The sequence below is a fragment of the Argentina silus genome (genome assembly GCF_951799395.1).
Source record: "Argentina silus genome assembly, chromosome: 3".
Taxonomy (NCBI): Eukaryota; Metazoa; Chordata; class Actinopteri; order Argentiniformes; family Argentinidae; genus Argentina; species Argentina silus.
Window position 1 is genome coordinate 19,129,505 of NC_139657.1, and position 15,314 is coordinate 19,144,818.

The 15,314-nt window shown below is 43.5% G+C and overlaps 2 protein-coding genes across 3 annotated transcripts in view; one reads left to right on the forward strand and one right to left on the reverse strand.

Moving 5' to 3' along the window:
- Window positions 1-5,278, forward strand: part of tbxas1 (thromboxane A synthase 1 (platelet)) — a 56,749-nt gene extending 51,471 nt beyond the window's left edge. Inside the window, exons 11-14 of the mRNA XM_083667015.1 lie at window positions 2,776-2,864; window positions 3,086-3,223; window positions 3,813-3,975; window positions 4,174-5,278. Coding sequence (XP_083523141.1) covers window positions 2,776-2,864; window positions 3,086-3,223; window positions 3,813-3,975; window positions 4,174-4,302 — 519 coding nt within the window. The 3' untranslated portion in view covers window positions 4,303-5,278. The remainder of the gene's footprint in view (window positions 1-2,775; window positions 2,865-3,085; window positions 3,224-3,812; window positions 3,976-4,173) is intronic.
- Window positions 5,279-5,906: 628 nt separating this feature from the next.
- On the reverse strand, window positions 5,907-14,178 carry parp12a (poly (ADP-ribose) polymerase family, member 12a). 2 transcript variants are annotated; one of them, XM_083667013.1, is made up of 12 exons: window positions 13,798-14,178; window positions 13,166-13,301; window positions 12,519-12,789; window positions 11,755-11,892; window positions 11,497-11,629; window positions 9,876-10,050; window positions 8,486-8,606; window positions 8,178-8,274; window positions 7,834-7,918; window positions 7,517-7,647; window positions 7,217-7,368; window positions 5,907-6,962 (listed from the first exon to the last, which is right to left on the reverse strand). In XM_083667013.1, exons 1-12 carry the CDS (start codon window positions 14,112-14,114, stop codon window positions 6,700-6,702), a joined length of 2,019 nt encoding a protein of 672 aa, XP_083523139.1. In that variant the 5' UTR covers window positions 14,115-14,178; the 3' UTR covers window positions 5,907-6,699. The 2 variants fall into 2 exon arrangements, with proteins under 2 accessions (XP_083523139.1, XP_083523140.1); XM_083667014.1 differs by having other exon boundaries at window positions 5,908-6,962; window positions 12,531-12,789.
- Window positions 14,179-15,314: the final 1,136 nt, after the last annotated feature.

Below are 15,314 nucleotides of genomic sequence, written 5' to 3' on the forward strand. Positions count from 1 at the left end.
TAGCGTTGTATAGAGTAGAGTATAGTGTGTATCGGAGCTGTGAGTAGGGGTACTTTTTAACTGGTATATGGCCTGCCAGTTGGTTCTTCAAGGTTTGACCTCTCTTATGATATAGATCTTGGGAGAGTGCTGCCTGCCTCTTTAGCTAGTCTGGAGTTGGATTGGTCTTCTGCTGCTGCTCAGTGTTATCAGGTCTGAAAAGGTAAAGCTGAATTAGCTGTACTAGAGCTGTATGAGAGCTGCTAGTATTAGTAGATTAGTAGTAGTCATACACATTGAGATGTATATATTGCTATGAGTAGATGGTGAAGGGATGAAACAGCCGACTTTATGAGTGGTCGTCCGTATGACCGTAGGTCTCTGCAGCTGCTCTGCCCTTTTCCAAGACTGATGTGTGAGACTCACTGTGTCCTACAGGGAGTCTGTAAGGGTCTAAAAGAGTCTGAAAAGGTATTCAGGTCATCTGAAGGGCATCTCAGGGCACTCTCTCACAGGACACTGCCCATGCCACAATATCCATTATTTCCAATGTACCGAGCCTACAGTACAGGGAGCAAACTTCGAGACTTAGTAGCTGGAGGGGGTCTGAGATGGGGATGTTGAAGATAGGGTTGGGGGGGGGGGGGGGGGGGGGGGGGCGGGGATGGGTCAGTGCTCCGGGGCCTCAGTGCCCTCTGGCGGCCCCCAGGACAGGGACAGAAGACAGGACAGCAGCCGCTCGTCGGGTCTCCACCCAGCCCCTCCATTAGCAGCTTAGTGCCGCTCCAGCTCCTTGTGTTATTTCTGTCTGGCATCACGCTGAGCAGAGATGGGTGGATGGAGCTCCCGCCACACAGAGCCCAGCAAGCCTAGCACGCTTATCAGACCGTAAATATCTATCTGTATTTCTGCCTGCCCAGGAGTGTGAACTGTGAACACAGCCATGGCTCCAGATGCCCCCCCCCCCCCCCCCCCCCCCCCTCTCACTTTCTCTCTCCCTCTTCCTCCCCATCTCTCTCACTCACTCTCTCTCTCTCTCCCTCCCTCCCCATCTCTCACCCTCAGTTGTCTCTTTCTCCCTCCCTCTCTCTCTCCCTGTTGTCTCTTTCTCCCTCCTTCCCTTTGATCCCTGTGAGTGTATGTCATTCCTGTGAGGGCAAGGTCATCCTTCATCAGCAGGTTTCTCTATTGTTCCTGAGTCCAATTCATACACATCCCAGCCGTGATGGAAATGTTGCTGTGGCAGCCTTCACTGACAGGGAGTATGTTTTCTGTAATTCCTGGGAGCCGTTCAAACAAACAGTGGGCTTAATGTGATGGCTAAACAGCTGACACACACCAAACACAGATATCTGATGCACCTCCCCACATCTTGTGACCTGTGTTACGCCCTGTGGAGCAGAAAGAGGGTATTTGACCTAAGCGCACGCACACACACACACAAACACGCGCACACACACACACACACACACGCGCACACACACACACACACACACACACACACACACACACACACACACACACACGCACGCACAATGATGTGTAAGCACACACACACAGACCGATGTGTTCCAGATCAACTTGTTGAGTCAGCTTTGTTAAACTCCCCACAGGATTTGGATAAGCAATTGTCATTGAATCTGCATAATGAGGAAACCATGGCACCATGAATACAAATGTTCCAACTCAACACTGATGATCCGTCCCCTCTCCTAGAAGTTAACCAGTCATGAATAACCATTAGGTACGAGCAGTACTGCAGGCGAGAACACTGTTTGCGTGGTGTTGTGTTTTATCCTTGTCTGTTTGAGAGGTAGGTGGAGAGGTCTGAGAGAGCACGGCGTTGTGAGAGGACACATTGATGACGTTGTGTCAGCCAGCCTGTCATTCCATGGCAGGCAGTGAGCTGTGCTGTGCTGAGGCTCTCCTTGACAAAAAGCCCATCTTATACAACAGGTCCAGCGGCCACGGCTGCGGCAGTGCGGGCTGAGGCTTTATCAGTGGAGCAGAGCGCTGCGTAGCTCTTAGTGCTCATTAGGGGCATGTCACTCCCCTGTGGGATTGTGTGCCGCCCGATGAGAAGTGACAGCAGAGTCAGACAATGGGGCCGTCTTCACGGGCTCCACGCATGGCGCTGACTGGCCCTCCAACCCTACTGTCAGCCAGCCAGCCAGCCAGCCACACACGTACGCATGCAAGCACACAGACAAACACACACACACACACACACACACACACACACACACACACACACACACACACACACACACACACACACACACACACACACCCTTCTCACCATGGGGTTCAAAAGCACTGTGGCTCCACTGTGGCTCAATGGTAAATAGGGATGGCCATCAGAGGGGCTTTACATACATTTCCATGAACCACACTTTGAATGGCTCTCATTAATCTCTCTTCATCTTTTGGGAAAATAATAATCCCTTTCATGAGGAGTATATTTCCTCTGGAATGGTCATATTTCACTGATTGGTTTTGAACGGTTTGTGAAGGTGAAGATTTAATCCAACATGGCACGTGTTTCTTTCGGATGGTTCACAGGGCAAGTGCTGTGCTTTACTTTGCCATGTACTTTATGCCTCAGTCACATGACCTACTACTTGAAGTTCAACTGTTCTTCCAGTCATATGAACATGAGCCGTGGTTTGATGTTCTGCGTCGCATAGACCCAAATATGAATAGCATGATGTGTTGCTGCTCCCTGCTGGAATCAGGATGAATTGCAATGTGATCACTCACCGTTCAATGCGTGGTTGTGTTCTTCTTCTGTTGTAGGATTCCCCAGATTACAACAACGTCCAGGAGCTGAAGTATTTAGACATGGTCATATCTGAAGCTCTGCGCCTCTACCCTCCTGGATTCAGGTAAACACCTTAGTGAAGTCTGAATAACATACAGTATGGTCGTTTAACCTCACATATGTATGCTTACTATAGTTGAGGAGACACAAGACACGTTGTGAATGTGAATATATGTTGATGTCCAGGTTTCCTGTTGGAGCTCTTAAGAGGAGTTGCCATTTTGTTATGTCCAAAGTGACATCCCATGTCCTCTTGTTGAGATCAATTAGCCATTGTTGTTGCAGGTTTGCCCGTGATGTTGAAGAGGACTGTGTGGTGAATGGACAGTTCTTCCCTAAGGGAGCCATTTTGGAGATCCCAGCAGGCTTCCTCCACTATGACCCAGAGTACTGGCCTGAGCCTGAGTCGTTCATCCCTGAGAGGTAGGACAACTCTCCAATCCTACACACTCAAAAAGCCTTCTGTTAAATACATGTATGTACATGTTCAATACAAATGCTTAAAAACATGGCCTTAGTCTGACAAAGTGAAGACTCTCACCACAGCTACTGTTAACACTGTATCACGTCATCTCCTCCCATTGTGGATGTTCTGTGCGTCATACTCATAGAATGCCATTAATGTACAGTGACATGACTGATCGCTATTACCTTGAACCTTCAGTTGTGATTGAGTGTCTACCACACAGTAGTGATACACCCCTGCTCCACTGCTCATACACAGTCTCACAATGACAATGGTAACAATACTACTGCACCAACACAAAATCTGCAACATTGAGTGCTTCAGACATGCAGTACATTGATGTGACTTAGGTACAAACAGTACAAACTATCACTTATGGCTACTGGCCTTTGAATTCCTTTGACAGTGGAAACTTGGACTGAAAACCTACTGTAGCTACCACAATATATACATTTGCATTGATTTTAGTGTGCATAGGCTCTCCCCTCCTACTGTGAGTATGGGCCCAGTACTGATTCCTCTCTTTTCCTCTCCACTTTCCTCCAGGTTTACACCTGAGGCCAAGGCCAGCAGACACCCATTTGTGTACTTGCCGTTCGGAGCAGGGCCCCGCAGCTGTGTGGGCATGAGGCTGGCCCAGCTGGAGATCAAGATGGCCCTGGTGCACATCTTTAGGAAGTTCAACATCGTCGCCTGCTCAGAGACAAAGGTGAGTTTTGTTTCACCACAGGTATCTTCTTTTGGCCATTGTCCCAACTTAAGCATTCACAGGGGATTTCTTGTATTCAAAAGAAGACCTGATAATACTGTCACATGTAGATAGCTCAAGGCGGCAGCTCAATCTCTACTGTGTCTTTCTGTTTTAGCCATCTAGCAAATTATTTGTTGCTCTTCTTTTTCTTTACAGGTTCCTCTGGAGTTGAAGTCCTTCAGTACTCTTGGACCCAAAAATGGAATTCATGTGAAAATCACTAAAAGAGAGATGGCAGTAGAGCCAGTTACTCCCCCTGCAGTTACTCCCCCTGCAGAAGAATAGAAGCTCCCTTCTTGTCTATGAAACTGCTACAACCCATAAAGATCTCTATGGTACAACCATCCAATGATTGCTGATTCTAATGATGTACCGTACATACTGTACTGTACATAAGTTAGATAAGAAAAATAGAGGAGCTCTTTCACTTAAAAATAAGACTTCAAGTGCCTATCTCTGTCCCTGTGCTTTCATCCCCGGAGGACTGAAATGGGGGATGGACTGAATGTGAATAGAGGAGCGGCCATTACTATGCCCCCATGATAAATGACAATTAGCACATGAAAAGTGAGGTCGGACCAAGGGCGGCCCACCTTTTTAATCAGGCAGTGTGCTGGACTGAGGTCAAGCCCTCCCTAAGGCCCCTGCCAATGGCACATTGATTGCCACGGTGATTCGACAGAGAAGAAGACTGGCGGGAACTGAGAGTGGGGGAAGGGAGGACTTGTGGTAAAAGGCTGCTATGTTAAACATAACTGATGACTGCATGCATTGACCTCTGTATTATACATACATACATACATACATACATACATACATACATACATACATACATGCATACATACATGCATACGTGCTTTCCTAGTTTGGAAAGCCTGGGGAAATCCTTTGCAGAAAGTAGATACAAAGGGGTGGAAACCAGTTTGAAATGATTGACGCCTCATGACACATTTAACCAATCAAATACCTTGCTTGGGCAGAGCTCCAAAAAAAACGAATTAGTTTTTTCCTTCAGGTTTTCTTATCCATTATCCATTTTATTCAGTGTTGCAAAACTAGCGTAGGCAACAACTCTCTTCAAAATAGTCCTACCCGGTCAGAAAAGATGACTCACATAACAACAAACAACCATTCTACGGGCGTGTAGGGGGACGATTCTTGGAATGTCACATCCAATGAAATTGCGAGCACATTCTCCCATCACTCCATCCAGTTCAATCCAAGCCAGATCTGCTAATCTAAAATTCCTCCTAAAAGACCTCCAAAAGAGGCATGAGAACAACACGATTTGGAGGTATGGCTACATGAGACTAGATCAACAACCATACAATCAATCATGATGAATATGGGCATACATTAATTCAGGCTCGGCTAAAACTATCATGGGAATTTTCTTTACCTTTGCCCAATTGTTTTGTTGTTGGTTATTTTGTATTATTTTATCACACATTGATCTTCTAATGTATAAATGCTGCTGTGCTATTTATATGACTATGACTATGACTTAGTTTGTTTTGGAGTCAATGTTCTACTGTACAAATTAACTGAACAATTATACAATGAAAGCAATATCAGCTCCCTCCACTTCATATTCCCTCTCCAGTTGACAAGCTCTGATGTGACTGAATATATTTTCTGAAGCTTTAATGTATATAATGCACCTCCCAATGAAAGGGGGTTATTTGTGATGATCTCAAGTGTTGCTTTGGAATTTCATGTCGCATATAATTCATTTACTGTGATCAATTCAGGGAAAGACAGCCAGTAGTTAGTTGCTGAAATATTCATATTGAATTCTAAATGAAAATGATGACATGCTATGAAAGTGTACATGCAATGGTGAAATAAATGCTGAAAGGGACTTTGAAGTTATGAACCTTTATTGCAAACACAGACAAGCGTTAGACAACTGCATGATTATGAGTCATCCTCTGTATAATTTATGGCTATAACAGCGTAAAAATAAAGGTCTTAGTGCAAATGCGGACCCTAGCGGTGGCACTAGGGGGTGTGTCAGAAATATTAGTGCTATTTTCAAGACCAGAATTTTTTGCGCAGCTGATAGCACTTGACCTGCTCAATGTCATGAACACGCCTCTATTACTGCTACTCCACCCACCTGAGTGCAGGTGAGGCAGCAGGTGAGGCAGCAGGTGAGGCAGCACCCCAGCGCTGTGGTAATTTCACCTGTTACTGCCGACACAAATTGCACAAACTGCGTTTGGACTCTATTCTGAAAATAACAGTCAAAAGAGTGCATACGACTACTTATTTAATTTACCGTATACTTTACAATGTAAATTCAAAGCTACATTTCATATTTATTACACATGAATGTATTTCATGCACAGGATGAATAACATTTCTATCTCTATGAATACGGTTTATCTTTCACTTTTCACCATTTAACAGTAGTAATCTGAAACACAGTGAAACTTTGAGACATTTTCATTAATCTGTGCATTTACCTCACAGGGTCAGGATTTCCAGAGAGATTAATAAGTATGAAAGACCCAACAACCATACATACAGTCAGCTAGCTTCCAGTACAGCTGCTCTATAGCCAGTTAAAGAGAAACCTCTTTTGTTTCATATTCTGCTATTTGAGGAAATTGTAAGGTAATTGTGAAGTCAACCTGAGCAGCATTTGGTCTTAGCACAATACATTGAAACCTATAGATCTTAAGAGTACTCAATAATGAACTCTGGGTAAATCTGGTGTTTCTCAAACACAACAAAGATGGATGGGTTGTTTTCTGAGTCGACACAGCTGTCGTAGAAGCCCTTGTTGCTGCCTCCTTTCTCAGGGGGGCGCATGTAGCTGCTCTTTCCCTTGGTGAACTCTCCAACCAGGACTAGAGCCACAAACATGATCTTCTTGGCTTTGCCGTCAATAGACTTGGCGTAAGTGTTGGAGTATGCGGCATCTCTGGCAAAGTAGCTCCCTGGAAAAATAACAATAAGTTGTATCAGCGAATGCACTACAGCAATTTGCTTGTGATTGTTTTAGATGTTATAAAAAAATATCATTTTTTTCATGGTGGCTGCTGGATTGATTGACAAACCACTTTCCTCATGGGGATTTATAAAGAATTCCCTAAACCTAACCTAGACATGTTTAAACATAAAATAAGAAGCAGTGAAAATGTGTGTATTTGCTATTGGTTGACTGTTGATACAGCAGTAGAGAAACATTCACCTTTGCCATAAAGTGTTCCATGGACACCGCAGATCCTCCAGTCAAAGTTCTGCTCACAGATAGGATCTATGAAAGACTTCTCTGTGCCGTGGAAGAGGTGTTTCTCCTCCACAGCCTTCCCTCCATTCTTCTCCTTCATCTGCTCCTTCTGCCTAAACACAAACACACACAAAACAGTCAGAAAACACTGAGGATCAAAGGATATTTTAAAATGCTAGCATGTTTCTTTGATATGAAGCACCATCGATTTCCCTTATGGATGATTGCTTCGGCTAGTTTTGAATGACATACTGTACTTACCACTGGAAGACCCTCCAGAGAGAGGGGTTCTGGATCCTCTTGATGCTGTGGACGGTGCTACTGGTCATGGTGCGCTTGAACAGGCTCTCTATCATTTTGTACTCTGACTTGGAGCATGATAGACGAACCAGCTGAAGAAAAAGTTCAGACTTTTAGTGTGGTTCATGGGGCCATGAGGTAAGAGATATTTCTGTGCATGTATTTTGAAATCATATGTACCTTACACTATGAAACTATACCATGGCCACCAACATGTTACCACATGCAAACAAGCTGTGTGTGTGCGTGCATGCGTGTGTGTGTGTGTGTGTGTGTACCGTGTATGTGGAGTCAACCAGGGCTCCCTTGTCCCAGTGTGGAGGGACAGCCACAGAGGAGGAGCTAGAACTCTCTTTGGACACACTATAGTACCATGGAGACGGAAATACAGGAAGTTCAGCAGGGCTGTTTGATCCTAGGCTAGTTTGATTCAGATGTAGGCTGTAGGCAGCCTGTTGACTGGCTAGTGATTTTCATAACAATACCTACTGGTATTTCCAGTTATAGTGACTGAATATCTTTATGTAATGTTTAAATGGAAAGTGCTAAATCATGCAACATGATCACAAATACAGATGAGGAACATGTGGGGATTGAAGACGACAATAATATTATACTCTACCTCTTCAGCTTAGCCTCCACATCCTGAGCTGAGACAAAGCGGGGCCTCCTTCGAACCTCTCTTTTGGTCTTGTATTTAACATTCTGCTGATGCATCTCTGAATCAGAGACAACAGCAAAATAAGTACTAATACAAAGCACAAGAAAGATTTATTGTTAAATAGTTTTTTGTAGGTATCCCCTTAGAAAAATGGCTTCCAAAAGTATTCTACAGTACATGAAGCCCCAAAAGAGAATCATTGGAAGTATAACCTTTTTCTCTAAGAGTGTAGGACAGGCTGGATAGACGTCGCTGGGTTTATACTGTACCTTTAAAATAGAGGATGTACTTGTGACCGCCAGTACCAAATGGAATCTCACTGTCTGTGTCAGCCAGATACACATTCTCCAGGGTCTTAGAGGTGACAGAGGCCACCTTCTCTTCACCAGCCTACAGAGAATGACACCACAGCTCAATCACCAGATATCACCAGTGTGCATTAAAGTCACAGTACAAGTTATATTGTATTATTTTTCAGAGAGGTAATTCATTTTGAAGGACGGGTTAGCCTCGTCTCAGTTTCTGCTTTAGCCAACCTCCTCTGTCATTCATTGTCATGTCAAATATGTGTATCTGAACAGGGTATACTGCTACTGTAGGATGTATCTGAACAGGGTATACTGCTACTGTAGGACGTATCTGAACAGGGTATACTGCTACTGTAGGACGTATCTGAACAGGGTATACTGCTACTGTAGGATGTATCTGAACAGGGTATACTGCTACTGTAGGATTTATCTCCATGGCAGAGGGAGACTCGCCATACACACCAGGGCTGTGTTTACATGTACACTACATGGCCAAGGGTATATGGACACCCCTTCTAATTAGTGGGTTTGGCTATTTCAGCCACACCCATTGCTAAAAGGTGCATAAAAGTAAACATACAGCTATGCAATCTCCATAGACATACTCTGGCTGTAGAATAGGTCGTACTGAAGAGCTCAGTGACTTTCAATGTGGCACTGTCAGAGGATGCCACCTTTCCAACAAGTCAGTTCTGCCCTGCTAGAGCTTCCCCGGTCAACTGTAAGTGCTGTTATTGTGAAGCGGAAACATCTAGGAGCAACAACAGCTCAGCCGAGTGCTGAAGCATGTAGCACATACAAATTGTCTATCGTCGGTTGCAACATTCACTACAGAGTTCCAAACTACCTCTGGAAGCAACGTCAGCACAAGAACTGTTAGTCGGGAGCTTCATGAAATGGGTTTCCATGGCCGAGCAGCCGCACACAAGCCTAACATCACACAAGCCTAACATCAGTGCTGTAAAGCACACCGCCATCGGACTCTGTAGCAGTGGAAAGGCGTTCTCTCGAGTGATGAATCACGCTTCACTATCTGGCAGTCTGACAGACAAATCTGGGTTCGGCGGATGCCAGGAGAATGCTACCTGCCCGAATGCATAGTGCCAACTGTAAAGTTTGGTGGAGGAGGAATAGTGGAGTAGGAATAGTCCCAGAAGAGTGGAGGCTGTTATAGCAGCAAAGGGGGGGGGACCAACTTCATATTAAAGCCCATGGTTTTGGAATGAGATGTTTCAACAAGCGCATATAGGTGTGATGTTCAGGTGTCCACATACTTTTGGCCATGTGTCGTGTATAAATTACAGAAGTGGAGAAGGACACATTTTAAACCATGTACAGTATTTGCACTGACCTCCAAACCATACTCTTCCCACTGGCCTTGCTCATCCCTCCAGTACCACAGCCACTCCGTAGTGAGGACGAAGTGGGGGGGTTTGGTGACAGAAGAGGCAGTGGACAGGCGACGAACTGGGGACCCTCCACACTTCATCACTTCTGTCAGGAAGTTGACAGGCTGCCTCCCTCCACTGGAGACGTGATAGGGGCAGCGCACTTCATTAATTTACTACTAGTAATAGGAGTAAATTAGGAGTACTTGATATGCACATCACAAAACAGGATTCTGGAATTAAACATCTGATTGACTACTAACACTTCATAATAAGTGCACACATTCAAGCACTTCCTTAGTAAACACAAGTGATAAGATAGTGCTTTTGATCTACAGAGCACATTTGGAAGCCGTTTTCACATGCTCACATGTTCGGAATGTGATCTGGAGGTCAAAAAATGAACTAACCCTTTAAAGGGATAGTTCATCCAAATGACAAAACTTCCTGTTTTGTGTGTATTTAATAAATGTGGTAATTTATTATTTCCATACAAGACTTCCGTAAACGATCTGTCAGACTGTTGAATACATACTGGTAATGTTGCAATGGTACTGTAGCTCAAAACGAGGAACTAAGATTAAAAAAGACAAAGTTGTTCACAAAATGTTCCCTATTGGCTTCCATTAATTTTACCACACTCCCTTCTCTTCCCCATGACTCCGCCCCTAAAGGTCGTAGGAACACAGGAAATATCTTTACCTGTAGCTTAGAATGTACTCTTACTTTGCTGAGTGTAATGGAAAAACCAGTATGTGCACTTACAACAGATTAATGATCATTTATTATGTTAACATACATTCCTTTACGAATTGTACTGTGTGGTTCTTTCTTCCAAGTAGTGTTAGAACATTCCAGAAGTTAACCTCCTAATCCATAAAGTGACTGTTAACATGATAGAAACATATGTACTTAAACCTCCTAACACATTTGTAATATAGTAGAATGTACTCCCGACACCTCTAACTCCCTGGTACCAGGCGGGAAGGGACAGCCTAGCTAGCAAAAGTAAGATAACACATTTTAGTGTGACATTGTATTTACGGCCTGTAAAGGAGTGGTCGTCAACTCAACGTCAAACTGTCTAAAAACTTGCCATGGTAGCATTTGAGAAAGCACATCTCTGTTTTCTCAAAGTCCAGAATGTTCCTAGCAGATAGAGATGTAAGCCTTATAACTGTGGGACCATTGTTCCCTCTTTGCCGCCCCAGAATGTTAGCAGGGATTGCTATAGATCATGCCACTGTTTTTCAAGGTTGTCTACCGATGTATGCCCATGTGAAGAGTGTAAATTGTATGCTGTAACTTGTATTGGGGCTCTCTGTTCGTACGGTGCAGATTGCTATGCTTGCAATCATTATTAAACCTACTAAACAGATATTGTGTTCGTGCATTTTTTCTCACTGTCTCACTGAAATCGTTATTGTGGTAAATCCCCTAGACAAAGATTTCCACCACACTGAGTCAATATCATTTCACATTTCAGAGCCATACATCTTCAGGATTAAATTAGATAATATCTTGGAATTTGGTATAACACCCTCCAGACTAAATCTGGTACAGCATACTGTACTGTAAAAGTACCTCGTGTCATTCCCAGGGCTACAGTAGGCCTTCTCAATATCCTCCACATTGGGCAAGTCTTTCCAGGTCACTCCGTCTCGGTCGAGGATCTGCCATTTGTAAGGCAGGTGGTAGTGAACACGAACACACTTCTCTGACAGGAAACACAACAACAAAGACAGTGTTGTAAAACTTGACATCTCAAACACTTAACATCAATAAACATCAAAGTTGATTAAAAAAAATTAATAATAATTCAGGTGTTCATCCAGATGTTACCTTTGAAGCTGCAGTGTCTGCGGATGAAGAAGAGGCAGATTTCATTCGCGTCTGCCTCATTTGTGGAGCTAGTGGAGGTTTGGTGAGAAGGCCTTCTCACCACGGGAAGGGCTGGGGAGGCTGAACATGGGACAGACGCTAGAGACGGGAAAGTGATTCTGGTTGATTCATATGTTACAGCACATAACGCATTAGTATTACAGAAGCTGCTACAGCCGTCTTGTCTCTCTGTTCCCAGGAGGATTAGCTTTATCTTAGTCTTAGGCCAAGCTGCTGGTGCCATTCAGCATGTTGACCTTGGGGATGGATACACACAGGCACGAAGCAGCCCATAGGATAACAGAGCAAGAGGGGGCTGAGTGAGGTCATTGTCTGGTACTTTTCCACTACTTGAAGTTTCAGTTTCTGACAACCAGCACTAGGTCCCCTCAGAGGTCCTTCGTGTGTTTGCTGTATCTCTCCCTTATGCACATTGTATTAGACCCTTAAAAGACTCCAAGAATTTCAACACTAGCCAACAGCTAATAAAGCTCTCCTCTGATAGCACTGTGAGAACACCACAGTAGATTTCAAGTGTATTGTATACATACAATATTACATAGCATAGTCATAGTCAAGTATAGATATTGAATGCAATGTCGTCAAACGCAGCCTGACACAAACTATTGCATTGCTCTGACAAAGCTTGTTTAACAGACAGCCTAGCAACAGCCACAGTAAACCTGAAATTTGCATGGATTAGATTTTTCTTTTTTTTTCTTTACCAGTCCTCTCACCAGCAGTTTTCTCTTTGTGACCGAGGATCAGGAACTTGTTCTTGTAGATCTTGTTGAGGATTCTGATGTTCTCTGGGCTGAAGCCTCGTCCATTCAGGATCTTCATGGTGGCGGCGTCGAAGGTGTGGGCCCTCTTGCACGCCGCCCCAAACTTACAGTCACCCTGGAGGAAGTGCAGGCAAAGGTGGAGACTGGTGCAGGTGGTCTTAAACTTGCAGGAGCCATGTTCACCAATACCCTTGTTATAATGTGAGCAGATCTGAGAACAGATGGAAGGGAAATGATCAAAAATCTGAAGTTAAAAGTAGAGTACAGTACAGTGCAGGACAGTTCATAGGGAGATCAGCTATAGCTATGTACAAGTAGGCTACAGTATATCTTTCACTTTCACATTCTGTAGAACTAAATGTGAAATTGAAAGTGGCAAATTCAGCCACCATCAGTTTGATGGGTAAATACAATAGGGTGAAAATGATGCTTTACCAGAAGGAAAGGTGGAGCTATTTCCATCATGCTACAGTAATAGAAGCATTATATTATACAAGTAGTATGATTTATAATGGGGACTGGCCCAACCTATCCTCCGGCACCACACTTTCGTTAGAGGGCCTGAGGACATGGTTAGTTCCACCTACCTCAGGCAGCAGATAGGGGTCATTCTGCAGCAGCAGCTGAGACAACTCTGCCATTCCCAGCTCCTGAAGACCCATCTTCCTCAAAACATCCTCATTGTATGGGGAATCTAGGCTGTGTGGATTTTTGCATTTGTTGCTGTATAGTTCAAAAAGATATTCATGTATTATATCAGTGTAATGTTTGCATACCATACACTACAGTAACAACAATGGAGTCTAGCTAGAGGATTTAGAGGGAGGTATACAGATGTTTTTGTGTCTATGGAGATGTGACAACAAAATTGCTTTATCATAGCTATTCACTGGGCTCACCATAGCAATTAAATCCCCATTGTGTAACCACTGGCTGTCATTTGTGAGTCACAAGGCAAAGTAAAGCAACAGGTTTTTCTTGAGGCAATTAAATATGTAAATATATGAACCTAGACTCTCATCTGAGAGTCTGACTTAATAAGACGATTAAATAAGTAACCAAAGCAGTCGTCTACACTAGAATTAGACAATTAAAACATGATTTATTCATCTATTAAATCCTTGTAGACCCAACATGGGACAAAGCAAATAATTGAGTACACTGCAACCTACAGGTGAACAATACCTGCTTATAGGGCTTATCATGATGAACCACTTACCTGAACCTACAGTTACCGCATACAGAGTACCTACACAAGTGTAAATTGTCGCACTGAAAACACTCTCCAGATGGGCTTTGACAGAGTCGCAGTGAAGTCTTGGCTACAATAATACTGTCGTGACTCATACATCGACCAGAAGCCTTTTCTTTGCCCTCATATATTGCAAATTTTCCGCTGTTAGAAAGTATTCCAAGGAGGACCTCATCGGCAACCGTGAACTTTTGACCAATGACCTTGTCAAGCTGTTTAAAATCCAAACATCCTTGATTTCCGCAAAGAATTTCAGTAACATATTGAGACACGACCGATGACATATTTTTTTCTTGCGGGAGATAACTGGGCTATTGTGATCAACACCTCGACTAACCTTTCTGTAGTGCACACACCCGTAAGGCTACTCGTCATTTGGCAGAAACGAAACTGAAAATGCTTTAATCTAATTCTAAAATAAAGTTGGTTTTGCTGATGAACATACAAATCATAATATGATCAACTAAAACATATAAAATAATAACATTATTTGACAAGATAATAAATTATTGGCGTTTTTTTAAAATGTTATTTCAGTTTTTAATTCAACCTACAGGAAGTAAAATTATACGAATAAAAATACCTCACAGAGCCACACGGTGGTACTGTTACTGTAATATAGCAAACAACCTCCTGTATGCCAACAACTTCAGGACATTGTTATTTTTTTTCCACATCTGCGACTACAACCACAGATATAGGAGGAGCTAAAAAAACGTCTATTACATTTGCTACAGCCATCTTGACACCCCCTCATCTTCAATAAGGCCTAGTTTTTCAGGAACATTTTCTTCTTGTCATATTAAACATAACACTTTTCTGAAAGCACAATTAGGCCTCCAAGTATTAAGAGGAAGTGTTTCTTCTGCTTCACACTAACATTGCCAGTCTCTCCTCCACCCACCCACATGCTTGAACAAGATTGCCATTAATTATTTGTTGTTCAAAAAAGTATGAGCTCATAAGGCAGTCCAAGGAGATCATCTCAGCAGCCTAATGAGCAAGTCAATGACAGTTTGAAGCAGATTGCACTCAGAGGTTCTAACCAGCAATCAGCTTGTTTTCAGTTTTTAACTGTTGTATATTAGATGTTATAACTCCTCCAGTTAAGGCACCATCCTTTTATCACCATGATGTTTAAGGCTTCCCATTTACCTCCCATCCGCCTTTGCCTCTGAAAGGCCAGCTAGGCACAGCATCAGCTCAGCATGTCAGTGAGACGCAGCTCGCTGCAAAGAGAATTCTTTCAACAGATTAATTTTTAATGCTAAGATCTTGTACTGTGGTACTAGCAGGGAGTAATGCGCTATTTTGAACTGTATGTATTATTTGTGACCGTGCGAAGGTGCTCTGTTCCTACAGCACAACCTGCAGCGACTGCTCCAGGGGACCGGTCCCCCACTGCTGGGCTATTGCTGGAGGTTGGGGACAGTGGTCAGAGAGACGGTGGTTCATATGAACATATGGATCAAGTGGAAAATAGA

Excerpts from the sequence above, each read along its gene's own strand:
- parp12a (XM_083667013.1), bottom strand. The coding sequence starts at position 14,114 with ATGTCATCGGTCGTGTCTCAATATGTTACTGAAATTCTTTGCGGAAAT. Across the intron at positions 7,919-8,177 it reads GTGGAGGCTAAGCTGAAGAG|TGTGTCCAAAGAGAGTTCTA; the intron begins GTAGAGTATAAT and ends ATGGTACTATAG. Across the intron at positions 7,369-7,516 it reads CTCTGGAGGGTCTTCCAGTG|GCAGAAGGAGCAGATGAAGG; the intron begins GTAAGTACAGTA and ends GTTTGTGTTTAG.